Here is a 13,776-nt window from a genome sequence, read left to right as displayed (position 1 = left end):
CACAGAACACCGACCCTCAGCAAGCCACTTTTCCAAATAAGTAGATCTAAGCTCCGAGAAGTGAGGGCATTTGAACAAAAAATGATACAGATCTTCATTTTCATGTAAATTGCAAACACTGCATTGTTCTTTGGAGCTCCAATTGTATGCCATTCTGTTAATATAAAAGTTCACCTTGGAGTTTTGAGCTAACCTAATTTGATCAACCACCCTGGTTCTATCTATTGGTCCCATTAGTGAAAGATAACTCGAAGTCTTTGGTTTCATCTCTTCAATTCCTGGATTTGGTTTAAGTTCTTTATACAAAGTACAATAGGATGAACTCTGAAGTCTACGATAATCCTGTTCTCGTATCTATCCAATATTTCCCCTATCCTATCTTTCAATAGCTCATGTGACTGAGCTTCCCAAATCTCAGCATAATCCAGCTGTACAAGTTTTCTTTTAAGCAACGTAACCCAGTTATACTTCTCAACATTACGTGACAGTTGATCTACAACCACTAGTTGGTTATAACACTTCCTTGGATAGCGTTCTTCAGGCATAGACAGCAACTTCAGCCACCATCTCAACATTTGCTTAAGCACATGATAAGCGAGCTTCACCACTCCAAACTCGAGTCTGACCATGTAGTGGGGGGTACATCTCGGCAAGCAGAATACTGACTTCAAGAACTGAGATTGCACAACTTCTATCATATCTTCGTATCTGCTTCCCCAGATTTCAGCTCCATAAAGTAGTGTTGCGCAAACTATTGATTGAAACAACTGCATCCTACTTTCCTGTGACGTCATTCTCGAGTTTACCAGAATGTTTTTGACACTGGCGATGGCCATCCTGCCCTTGGAAATTGCTTGTAAGGCGGCCTTATGAAACACACCGTGTGATGAAAGTTTAACGCCAAGATACACGTACTCGCTGCTCACTTGTAATGGTTTGTTATTGTACAGGAATGTGTCTGAATCAGCCAGCCTTCCACCGCGCCGGAACACAACTATGTTTGATTTCGACTCGTTGACAGTCATTTTGTTCTCTTCGCAATATAAGGATAGAATATTGAGTTTTCGTTGCATATCTACTTTACTGCTAGCAAAAATGATGAGATCATCGCAATAAAGGAGAAGTAGAATATCGGTTGAACTGGTGATGCTGACGCCCTCCGCTCCCTTTTTTCTGAAATAATCTTCCAGATCATTTATGAAGATTCATAGGGAGTAAGAATAACTAAAAATTTCACGATTCTAAGCAATGTACAGACAAATCTACAATTTTATTTATATATATTCGATCGTGATTAGAGAAATCAGTACCTATGTACCTACCTAATTTGTTTAATATTCAGTTTATTATTATTCTTCATTTGATTTTTTGATTTTACTTTCATGTAATGATTTAAAATCAAGACTAGAGCCCGTTCTCCCTTTATTCCCAATATAAAGTTTAAGTCACCCATCCATTTATTGGCCTTTCTCGGCGTAGCTCAACACAGGTGACACTAAAACCGGTCTTAAAATAACGACTGAAGTGTTATCTAAAACTTTCTCGCTTTGAGTTCATAGGTCGTCGCGACAAATTTCAAGATCAGAGCTCATTTGTGTGAGAAAATGAGAAAAAAAAAATCCCACAATTAGTCAATTAACTTTAAGTCATTTTTTGGGAAAAAAAAAAAAAAAAAAAAAAAAAAAAAAAAAAAAAAATCCCCCCCAAACACAAGTTTTTTTGGTTCTCTGGAAAAAATTTGCACCACCACTTTTGTGTTCCTGGTAAAAAGACCTTTAATTTGATATATAGATCGACCAGGATTGGATAAGTCCTTCTATGGATCTATGGGAACAGATAGAGTGACAGACAGACGACACCAAAGCGAACACAATAGCCCGTCCAATACTGAAAACTATTTGGTTGCAAAGTTATAACAAGGTATCCAAAAATTTGAGTAAAAGTGGTGCAAAGTCACCTCAGTTTACGGTACCTTTTGTTATTACTATCGTAATAATAAAGGTAGGACGGACTAAAAACAGAGCTCATGTGTTAATTATTTATAGACTGAAGTGAGCTCGAGCTCGATGACTTTGCGTTTGGTTTGTCGGTTTGTTTTGGCTATAATGTACTTTCTTTAAGATTAAAACTACAAACAGAGCTGTACTTACCTGACCCACATTGGAAAAGATTTTCTAAGAAGATGGAGAGTAGAGGGTCCACATTATTTACAAAAACAAAACGATCAATATGATCAGTAGAATCATCTTGGTAGAAAATCACCAGCAATAGAATTGGTAAATTGGAGGTGTGAACAGGATCAGAGGAAAACAATAAATGATATTAATAAAAATCAAACAATTAATAGTAATAGTATTGGTAAATTGGAGGTGTGAACAGGATCAGAGGAAAACAATAAATGATATTAATAAAAATCAAACAATTAATAGTAATAGTAAAAAAATCAAATAACGACAAAGGAAGATAAGGAGATTGGATTTCAGCAGGAATAGCTAGCGATCTATGAATGCTGGTTTTAGATTTTGCTGAGCGTTGGTTTTTTGCAATTATTGGGTGACAAGGAACATTCGATTCAGATTACCAATAAATTCTTTACAGATATCTGATCTTTATGATAAAAATCCTACTGATTTTCAGCAGAGAGCTACAGGGTCCAGTCGTTGAATGTCCCAGGTCTTGACAAATCATGTTTTTTTTACCCTTAAAAGAAGGAATGTAACTGCAATCATGTTTGTGCTTTTTTTTTCTCTTTTTTAAGGGAAAAAACCCTTTACTAAGGTTTTATTTTATGATAAAAATCCTACTGATTTTCAGCAGAGAGCTACAGGGTCCAGTCGTTGAATGTCCCAGGTCTTGACAAATCATGTTTTTTTTTACCCTTAAAAGAAGGAACGTAACTGCAATCATGTTTGTGCTTTTTTTTTCTCTTTTTTAAGGGAAAAAACCCTTTACTAAGGTTTTATCGTTCTGAAAGCCAAGAGAAAAAGAAGACAGGATATGAGAAAGACGTTATCTATTGAAGATAAAATCGACCCCAGGCGGGAATCGAACCCGCGACCTAGCGCTTACAAGGGTGACGTGTTACCCTCCAAGCTAACCTAGCCTACGGCTGGTCTTTATTCCTTAATGAATATTTTGATAATCCTGTCTATGTCAACAAATAGGTAGGCAGACAATTAACGTATCTGATATCAATAACAAACTATAATCTTCATGATTCTAACATCCGATATCAAATAGATTAGCTCCTACGCTACGTTCAGGATCCATTATAATTACATGTACTTGTACCTAGCCATACCCATCTCAGTAGTGTAATGGTTAACGCGTTGGACTTTGGATATGGAGGTTGATGGTTCGTGTCCTAGAGGTGCAAGTACAGGAAGTAAATTTTTTGGCTTCGAGCTTGAGATTCCGGGTGCACTCAGCCTCGTGAGGAGAATCAAGCTGGTTGAAACCTTACAGTAGCCTTTCACAAAAAAGGAAATTAAAACAAGGATTTTTAAAGATTTCTCAATAGTTGGTTTAAAATGAACAACATGAAAAACAAGGCCACTGTATTTTCATCAAATATAAGAAGAATAAAATATCAAAAACAGAAAGTAATAATAATATGTATAACGAAATAAACTAGGTCTCTGGAAAACAAAAATATTAATTCTTAATAAATAGGTTAAGAAACAATGATCTTAATCCTATGTAAGGACTAAGGAACCTGTAAAGGTGTGTCCACACATTCACATCGATCGATGGCCGTCGACCATGTGTGGACACACCTTGACAGGTATAACATGGGTATTTATGGTGATACAAACATATGTTGATTGGACACACCTTGACAGGTATAACATGGGTATTTATGGTGATACAAACATATGTTGATTGGACACACCTTGACAGGTATAACATGGGTATTTATGATGATACAAACATATGTATGTTGATTACTAATCTAGTACAAACTCCTAATTTACCCAAAGGCCCCGGTCTATAGTTTCGTGTGAACTGAGTTGGACCATTATTGGACAATGTACATCTGAGCATTCGCAGAAGCCCATGTCAATATGAGACTATAGAACTGGGGGTAAAAATAAATCAACGTGTTTTTCTTTATAATAAAGTTTGCCGGGAGGCGCGCGAAAGTCAAGAGTTCGAAGCGACAACCAGCCTAAAAAGCAAGAATAGCTGAGGCATGGCCGTATGCATAGAGGCATGGCCATAGGTGACCGTAACGTACCGTACTGTACCGTTTTACCTGACCATACTATTTTGGCACCATGTTATACTTTTATTGCATAGAGGCATGGCCATAGGTGACCGTAACGTACCGTACTGTACCGTTTTACCTGACCATACTATTTTGGCACCATATTATACTTTTATTCCGTTTCGTCCCTAATTTGGGCACCACTGCGAGTTTTGAAAAATTCGTTCTTAGGATACCTTTACTTACTAAAAGGCAAGACAACTATCTTACTTACAAACTTCATGTAAATAGACCCACCCGTTTTGGCCATGGGTCGATTTTTAGTAGTTTTTTTGGTTATAGTTTGGAAACCACTGCGAGTTTCGGAAAATCCGTTCTTAGTGGGTCTATTCAAATCAAAAGGAAGCTATTCTCGAAGTTTCATCAAAATCGGTCCAGCCGTTTCGGCTGTGCGTTGATTATGAATGAATGAGTCAGGGTTTACTCTTTTATTAATATAGATAAATAGTTTATACCGTGATACCAACATGAAATATATACTTAGGTATTTAAAATTAAAACGTAATTTATTGTCCTAAGACTGAATAACCCATGAAAAATATATTATAGATCTTGGAAAGAAAAAAAAAAAAAATCTTGGAACCCCTGAATATTCTTTGAACGGCTAAAGATGAGGAACAGAAATTTGGGATAGTGCGATAGGGTTTTCTATGTATTTTAAAATGCCATTCTTTGAAGAAGTCGCCAAATTTCGGCCGAATCCAGGATGAATATATTGTCATTCACTCCAGTTCATCTTGCATATTCTTCACTAAACACAGATCAATATGTTCATTGGCGTGTGACTCCAATATATCAGCATCACATATCGGACATTTGACTTTGCCATGAGAACTATCACTATTCGTTCTAGAACTATTACTATTCGTTCTAGCACTATCACTACTAGTTCTATCACTATCACTATTAAGTTTCATCAAAATCGGTCCAGCCGTTTCGGCTGTGCGTTGATTATGAATGAATGAGTCAGGGTTTACTCTTTTATTAATATAGATAAATAGTTTATACCGTGATACCAACATGAAATATATACTTAGGTATTTAAAATTAAAACGTAATTTATTGTCCTAAGACTGAATAACCCATGAAAAATATATTATAGATCTTGGAAAGAAAAAAAAAATCTTGGAACCCCTGAATATTCTTTGAACGGCTAAAGATGAGGAACAGAAATTTGGGATAGTGCGATAGGGTTTTCTATGTATTTTAAAATGCCATTCTTTGAAGAAGTCGCCAAATTTCGGCCGAATCCAGGATGAATATATTGTCATTCACTCCAGTTCATCTTGCATATTCTTCACTAAACACAGATCAATATGTTCATTGGCGTGTGACTCCAATATATCAGCATCACATATCGGACATTTGACTTTGCCATGAGAACTATCACTATTCGTTCTAGAACTATTACTATTCGTTCTAGCACTATCACTACTAGTTCTATCACTATCTTGCCACCAGTGCTGCTTGTATAAGTTCACCTCTTCATGGAACGAGTGATATATCTGCAATCAGACAATGGAACAAAATAGAGATCAACAGGGGAAAATGATAATTTGCTTTTTTTGTTTTACACTATTATTTTTTTCCCCAACCAGACAAGATATCGACAAGTTCAGTCATATTTATATCACTAACAATTGCAATATCATCATCATCATCCTCATCATTGCCACCAGTGCTGCTTGTATAAGTTCACCTCTTCATGGAACGAGTGATATATCTGCAATCAGACAATGGAACAAAATAGAGATCAATAAGGGAAAATGATAATTTGCTTTTTTTGTTTTACACTATTATTTTTTTTCCCCAACCAGACAATAATACCCATTTTCTTTCTATATATTTCAGCCACCCTAGTTAGCTTGGAAGGTAGCCCGTCTGCCTTGTAAGCGCTAGGTCGCGGGTTCGATTTCCGCCCGGGGTGGATTTTGTCCTAAACAGATAAGATTCGTAACGACTGGCTTTCTACTATCCGGTCTTCCTTCTCTCTTCACTTTGATAGCCTAGTTAGCTTGGAAAGTAACGCGTCTGTAATTAAGCGCTAGGTGGCGGGTTCTGTCCTAAACAGATAAGGTTCGTTCACAGAACGGCTGGCTTTTTATTATCCTGTCTTCCTTCTCCATTCGCTTAGGAGTTGCAGTTTCCTCTATCAAACCTTTTTTAGAAAATCTCTCGATTTCAAAACGATCAAACTGAAAAAGAAAAAAAAAGTAAAAAGATTGGGTACTTACTGTAATTCTAGTACCTGCTTCCTTGTTAATACGATGCATGTGTTGCTGAAACTCGGCACCATGGTCATCCCTGTCAGTTCTATTTGGATTTTCAGTGAACAGGAACAAATAGGCATGAATCATTTCATGCTAAACACACACAACAAAAACGAATATTAGTTCTCTTCATGGACTGGTATGTCTCGGTGGTGTAGTGGTTCAATCCCAGTAGTATGGAATTTTATCCAATTTTTATTAGTATTAATTTAAAGCCTCTATTTTTAAAATAGGACCTCCGAGGCCGGGTGGTCAAGGGTTTGAATCCTCGGCAGGGCAGAAATTTTCTAACCAGACTTTTCCATTCTTCATTAGGCATGAATGTAAAAGAATGTGCCTTGAAGTAATGCAAAAGTGGTTCTGAGGTACAAAAAAGTCTTTACCCCTAAATGGGTTTAATGTGCTAATGACTCGGCACCATGGTCATCCCTGTCAGTTCTATTTGGATTTTCAGTGAACAGGAACAAATAGGCATGAATCATTTCATGCTAAACACACAGAACAAAAACGAATATTAGTTCTCTTCATGGACTGGTATGTCTCGGTGGTGTAGTGGTCAAGACACCTAAATGGAAATCGAAAGGGCGTGGGTTCAATCCCAGTAGTATGGAATTTTATCCAATTTTTATTAGTATTAATTTAAAGCCTCTATTTTTAAAATAGGACCTCCGAGGCCGGGTGGTCAAGGGTTTGAATCCTCGGCAGGGCAGAAATTTTCTAACCAGACTTTTCCATTCTTCATTAGGCATGAATGTAAAAGAATGTGCCTTGAAGTAATGCAAAAGTGGTTCTGAGGTACAAAAAAGTCTTTACCCCTAAATGGGTTTAATCACATTAGTCCCACAAAGTCTGAGGGACGCCAGGAAAAGCCAGCAGCAAATGATTGCCCTCATGCCTCAAGACAAGTTCACCATGTTAATCACTACACCAGTGAGTTGTGAAAAGTGTATATGTTACGGTAAAAGTCCGACGAGCGGTAAAAGCTAGGATTCCCCAGATCTTGTGGGAAAAGTCGAAAATAAAATAAAAACCTTTGGGCTTTTACCAGTTAATTTTTTGAACACCTGCAGCATCTTAAAATAGAAAATAATAAATATAGGTAACCCAATAATAATATCACATTTCCTGCTGTATCTTGGTAAAAGTCCGAAATGGTATGATTTGGCATATTTCCCAAGTTGTGTTGGGGAATCTTAGGATTTAATGAAATAAACCGTTAAAAGCCCAAAGAAGATTTTTATTTCGGATTTTTCCCAAAAGATCTGGGGAAACCTAGGTTTTCGCTCATCGGACTTTTACTGTAACATATACACATTGTTTTGATTTGGACCATATGTTACTAACCAGTAGAGTATTAACTAGATCACTCCGAGGTCTCAGTTTGAGTAAGGGTTCACTTAGACTTATGGTAACTTCTCCTATACCACGCCCTGATCTATCACGCCGACCTTTAAACCGACACACACCGGCACATCTGAAAATATAGAATAGAATAGAATTCAACTGTTCCCATAGTACAACTACCCTCACTGTACAGAACCCAAGACCTCTGGCACCAACTGAAAGCTTTGGCGGCATTCCTGCTGTTGGAAGAAGAGGAGGATGAGGATGATGTGATTTCACTATGACAACAATACGTAGAATAAGAACACATTCCATCCTGATTCCAAATGGCGGCGGTTCAAAAACGTGAAGAAAATGGCCCAATAGACCTGTTTTTGTCCTCTTTTCACGAGAAAACGGCTCAACCGATTTTGATGTAATTTTCTTGTGGTTGTTGAGAAGAGTACTCGGCGTGACATAGGCTACTTAAAATATTATCACATTTCATCCTGATTCAAAATGGCTATTATACGTTCAAAAACGTGAAGAAAATGGCCCAATAGACCTGTTTTTGTCCTCTTTTCACGAGAAAACGGCTCAACCGATTTTGATGTAATTTTTTTGTGGTTGTTGAGAAGAGTACTCGGGGTGACATAGGCTACTGAAAATTATCACATTTCATCCTGATTCAAAATGGCGGCGGTTCTGTGCCTTCAAAGTCAGTTTAACTTCTGATTGTAGTCCTAAACCATCTGATTGGCCAAGACGTTTGAAATCAACCAATCAGATTGCTTAAGGTAAGAGTCAAACTCAAAGTCAGTTTAACTTCTGATTGTAGTCCTAAACCATCTGATTGGCCAAGACGTTTGAAATCAACCAATCAGATTGCTTAAGGTAAGAGTCAAACTCAAAGTCAGTTTAACTTCTGATTGTAGTCCTAAACCATCTGATTGGCCAAGACGTTTGAAATCAACCAATCAGATTGCTTAAGGTAAGAGTCAAACTCAAAGTCAGTTTAACTTCTGATTGTAGTCCTAAACCATCTGATTGGCCAAGACGTTTGAAATCAACCAATCAGATTGCTTAAGGTAAGAGTCAAACTCAAAGTCAGTTTAACTTCTGATTGTAGTCCTAAACCATCTGATTGGCCAAGACGTTTGAAATCAACCAATCAGATTGCTTAAGGTAAGAGTCAAACTCAAAGTCAGTTTAACTTCTGATTGTAGTCCTAAACCATCTGATTGGCCAAGACGTTTGAAATCAACCAATCAGATTGCTTAAGGTAAGAGTCAAACTCAAAGTCAGTTTAACTTCTGATTGTAGTCCTAAACCATCTGATTGGCCAAGACGTTTGAAATCAACCAATCAGATTGCTTAAGGTAAGAGTCAAACTCAAAGTCAGTTTAACTTCTGATTGTAGTCCTAAACCATCTGATTGGCCAAGACGTTTGAAATCAACCAATCAGATTGCTTAAGGTAAGAGTCAAACTCAAAGTCAGTTTAACTTCTGATTGTAGTCCTAAACCATCTGATTGGCCAAGACGTTTGAAATCAACCAATCAGATTGCTTAAGGTAAGAGTCAAACTCAAAGTCAGTTTAACTTCTGATTGTAGTCCTAAACCATCTGATTGGCCAAGACGTTTGAAATCAACCAATCAGATTGCTTAAGGTAAGAGTCAAACTCAAAGTCAGTTTAACTTCTGATTGTAGTCCTAAACCATCTGATTGGCCAAGACGTTTGAAATCAACCAATCAGATTGCTTAAGGTAAGAGTCAAACTCAAAGTCAGTTTAACTTCTGATTGTAGTCCTAAACCATCTGATTGGCCAAGACGTTTGAAATCAACCAATCAGATTGCTTAAGGTAAGAGTCAAACTCAAAGTCAGTTTAACTTCTGATTGTAGTCCTAAACCATCTGATTGGCCAAGACGTTTGAAATCAACCAATCAGATTGCTTAAGGTAAGAGTCAAACTCAAAGTCAGTTTAACTTCTGATTGTAGTCCTAAACCATCTGATTGGCCAAGACGTTTGAAATCAACCAATCAGATTGCTTAAGGTAAGAGTCAAACTCAAAGTCAGTTTAACTTCTGATTGTAGTCCTAAACCATCTGATTGGCCAAGACGTTTGAAATCAACCAATCAGATTGCTTAAGGTAAGAGTCAAACTCAAAGTCAGTTTAACTTCTGATTGTAGTCCTAAACCATCTGATTGGCCAAGACGTTTGAAATCAACCAATCAGATTGCTTAAGGTAAGAGTCAAACTCAAAGTCAGTTTAACTTCTGATTGTAGTCCTAAACCATCTGATTGGCCAAGACGTTTGAAATCAACCAATCAGATTGCTTAAGGTAAGAGTCAAACTCAAAGTCAGTTTAACTTCTGATTGTAGTCCTAAACCATCTGATTGGCCAAGACGTTTGAAATCAACCAATCAGATTGCTTAAGGTAAGAGTCAAACTCAAAGTCAGTTTAACTTCTGATTGTAGTCCTAAACCATCTGATTGGCCAAGACGTTTGAAATCAACCAATCAGATTGCTTAAGGTAAGAGTCAAACTCAAAGTCAGTTTAACTTCTGATTGTAGTCCTAAACCATCTGATTGGCCAAGACGTTTGAAATCAACCAATCAGATTGCTTAAGGTAAGAGTCAAACTCAAAGTCAGTTTAACTTCTGATTGTAGTCCTAAACCATCTGATTGGCCAAGACGTTTGAAATCAACCAATCAGATTGCTTAAGGTAAGAGTCAAAACTAAGCCATAGAGGCTACTTGAGATCTTTTTTTAATATCTTTGTTTCATTTCATGCTACCTAGTTCACTGGATAAAATATTTGATAATCACCTTGGTTCTGTATTGGGTTTATGGATAGAGGAAATGTTTGGTTTCTTCCGTACAGGAGATGGTATTGTATCCTGTGGGACAAAAAGAAAGTAGGTAATTAAAAAAGGCCCTATTTTATTTTGACCCTCACCTAAAATAAAACAGGGTGTCTACCAGACTGGAAAACCGGGAATTTTCAGGGAATTTCATGGAGACTGGAAAAGTTAGGGAATTTCACAAAAAAGTGACAAATATCCAAAAAAGTCAGGGAATTTTCCAAAGCCTAAAAAAAAGAAAAATAATTTTTGGTCAGTAAAAAAGTACGCAACCTTGAAAGGGCTACTTAAATTTTCAAAAAAAAAAAAAAAATTGCCTGTGGCGCTGTAATTTTGTGTTCTGTAGGAATGTATAGGGGGAATTTTTCAAAGCCTAAATTTTTTGGTAACTAAAAAGAAGTATGCAACCTTGAAGGGGCTAATTAGATTTTTTCAAACAATTTTTGCCTGCGGTGCTGTAATTTTGTGTTCTGCGGGAATGTACAGGGGGAATTTTTTGAAGAAAAAAAAATTGGTCAATAAAAAAAGTATGCAACCTTGAAGGGGTTACTTAAAATTTCTCAAAAAATTTGGCCTGCGGCGCTGTAATTTTGTATTCTGTAGGAATGTCTTGGGGGGAATTAAAAACAAATTATGTAATTTTGAAGGGGCTACTTAATATTCACGAAAAAAATTTCGCCCGTGGCGTTGTAATTTTGTGCTCTATGTATAGAATTGTATTGGGAAAAATAACTATACTCGTCTTCTACACAATTAATTACATTAAAAAATCTGACTCATGGCAAGCTACAGGGTACATACTTACTGAAAAATTTCGCCTGCGGCGCTAAAGATTACGCCTTTGCCAGGCATGCTTCTCTTACGATTGTAGACCAAAACATTAAAAAAATTCGCCTGCGGCGAAATATTGCGTTTTCGATAACAACTATGATTTTTTTAAATTATATACCATAATTTTCGCCTGCGCCCGACCTAAAAAATTTCAATTCCGTGAAATCTGGATTCTATAAATTGAAGGTTCCTTATTTCGCCCCTTTTCATGTTAACCATTCATAAACTGAATACCTAACTAAAAGCTCCAGGTTCATGTTTGAAAAAAAAAAAAAAAAAAAAAAAAAAAAAAAAAAAAAAAAAAAAAAAAAAAAAAAAAAAAAAAAAATCGGCTGCGGCATAAGTGGGAATAGGGTGAAAAATCTTGAAAAAGTAGACTGGAAATTTTGAGAAAATGGACTGGAAAACCAGGAAAAGTCAGGGAATTTTATTTTTCCATTTTGGTAGACACCCTGAATATATGTTTGTCTGTACACTCTAACACAAAAAAACCTTCCAACTGCTTATGAAAGTGTTCACTCTACACACTTAAAAAGAAGAAAAAAAAAAAAAAAAAAAAAAAAAAGGATAAAAAGTTTCCCCCTTCCCAACTAAAAAAAAAAAAAAAAAAAAAAAAAAAAAAAAAAAAAAATAGGGAATGGGTCTAAGGAAGTTATTTTGTAAACAAGAGCAGTACTGTACCTTATATAAAGTATGATTATTTTTACACATACCTAACTTTTAGGTACTAGTCCATGTAGGTACTATCATTGAACATGCTATTGGGTTAAACCTATGTCCTCATATATTATTTACCAGGTGAGTTCCATATGTACCATCATGGAACAGACTATTGGATTAAAACTATGCCCTCATGTTTGCCAGGTGAGTGTCTAGAGTCTAGAGTTCTAGACCACTCTACTGCTGTAGCAAATATTCATGTACATTTTGCCTGTCAGACAGATGGTGAAGGTGACTGGCAGTCATTAGTAAATTTAGTACTACCTACTTGTTACCTGAGAGCTTTTGGTCGTTAGAGATTCAAACAGATTACTTGAACTTCCCTTTGCATCTTTCTCCTTCTTGTATTCTTCGTTGAATTTCTTTTGCAGAGTCAGAGCAAGGAAGAAGTCAGGATCTATCTTTTGTTTCTTGGACATGATTGGAATGATTCAATAAAGAATTAGAAATCTCTAGTATCCTGTACCTAACACACATTTAACTGCAATGCAAGCAAACTGCAAAAGTGCAAATTGCAAAAAATGCAAAAATTGCAATTTGCCAAAATAATAAAATAATCTGAGTAGAGTAGGTATCTGGTTATTTATCTGGTATTCTGGTAATCTGGTATCTGAATATTCCAAGGACAAGGACTCCAAGCTCCAAGGAGTTCAAAGCAGATTCAAGGAGCAGTGAGATTTGAGTTTGAGACTGTGGGATAATATTCTGGTGGGAATTCCCACTGAGAAAAATTCCCAGTAGGGAGGATTTTATGTATATCATTTAAAACGCATTTTTCCTTCTTAGACTTTTTTAACGAAAAAATAAACCTGTCAAATGTATTATTTACACGGTCATAAAGGAGGTTTTATTCACGGTATAGACTTAAGAGCGACTACAATTTCAGTCTCCGCCATCGAACAGACGCTACCTCCCCCGCATTTTCGGGGCAGTACATTTCGGGTCTAAAAAAATTCACTAGAATTTGGCGGCATAATAGATTTCGATGATGAAATCACTTAGGCGTTTACTGTACAAAAAAGAAGAAAAGGACCAGTAAAAAGAGACGGAGAAACGAGTGAAGCGGAACTTCAGGAACTGTCATGGCCGTATGGGTTCAGTTCATTGCTACTACTTTGTCAAACGCAAAACATTAAAATATCGCATAATGCCGTGTACATTTCTTGTCCGATCAAGAAAAAAAAAAAAAAAAAATTTCTCAATTTTCCCTTGAAATTTGACGTAACAGAATAGCAGGGCTTTACTTCTCTCTTCCTTCAGTCCTTATCCGTCTTTCGGTCGGATAGGGCTCTTTGCTTGTAATAGGTAGTCCTTTTGGCGGGGTGGTCCGCCCCTTAGCTTGGCGCCGGACGGATGTTCGTTTGCATGATGGTTGATTCGATTCGTTGGTAATGCCTCCGTTCGACCGTGACGATTAAGAAAGACAAACAGTGAAAAACAGAAACCAAATATTTTAAAGTTTATAAAGTGGGGGCGCTTAAAAAAAAAA

At 36.7% G+C, this 13,776-nt stretch overlaps 1 protein-coding gene and 1 long non-coding RNA gene across 2 annotated transcripts; both read right to left on the bottom strand.

The window, feature by feature from the left end:
- Positions 1 to 3,792: 3,792 nt before the first annotated feature.
- Positions 3,793 to 4,405, bottom strand: LOC113470401. Its single transcript, XR_003393464.1, has 2 exons — positions 4,347 to 4,405; positions 3,793 to 4,255 (listed from the first exon to the last, which is right to left on the bottom strand). It is a non-coding gene; the product is annotated as an uncharacterized LOC113470401 (long non-coding RNA).
- A 1,528-nt stretch (positions 4,406 to 5,933) lies between these two features.
- LOC103516388 (sprT-like domain-containing protein Spartan) lies at positions 5,934 to 8,253 on the bottom strand. Its single transcript, XM_008481352.2, has 3 exons — positions 7,882 to 8,253; positions 6,502 to 6,630; positions 5,934 to 5,990 (listed from the first exon to the last, which is right to left on the bottom strand). The coding sequence occupies exons 1-3, from the start codon at positions 8,194 to 8,196 to the stop codon at positions 5,934 to 5,936; spliced, it is 501 nt and encodes a 166-aa protein (XP_008479574.2). The 5' UTR covers positions 8,197 to 8,253.
- Between the last annotated feature and the right edge of the window lie 5,523 nt (positions 8,254 to 13,776).

The sequence above is a fragment of the Diaphorina citri genome, unplaced genomic scaffold (assembly GCF_000475195.1).
Source record: "Diaphorina citri unplaced genomic scaffold, Diaci psyllid genome assembly version 1.1 scaffold1556, whole genome shotgun sequence".
In the NCBI taxonomy this organism is placed as follows: Eukaryota; Metazoa; Arthropoda; class Insecta; order Hemiptera; family Psyllidae; genus Diaphorina; species Diaphorina citri.
This window is presented reverse-complemented; position numbering and strand designations above follow the sequence as displayed.

What these genes read in the sequence shown, in the direction of transcription:
- LOC103516388 (XM_008481352.2), bottom strand. Translation starts at nt 8,196, where the DNA reads ATGGAATGTGTTCTTATTCTACGTATTGTTGTCATAGTGAAATCACAT. An exon ending in ATCTAGTTAATACTCTACTG is followed by an intron (nt 6,631 to 7,881) that starts GTTAGTAACATA and finishes GTGTGTGTTTAG; the next exon opens with CATGAAATGATTCATGCCTA. An exon ending in AAGCAGGTACTAGAATTACA is followed by an intron (nt 5,991 to 6,501) that starts GTAAGTACCCAA and finishes GTCTGATTGCAG; the next exon opens with ATATATCACTCGTTCCATGA.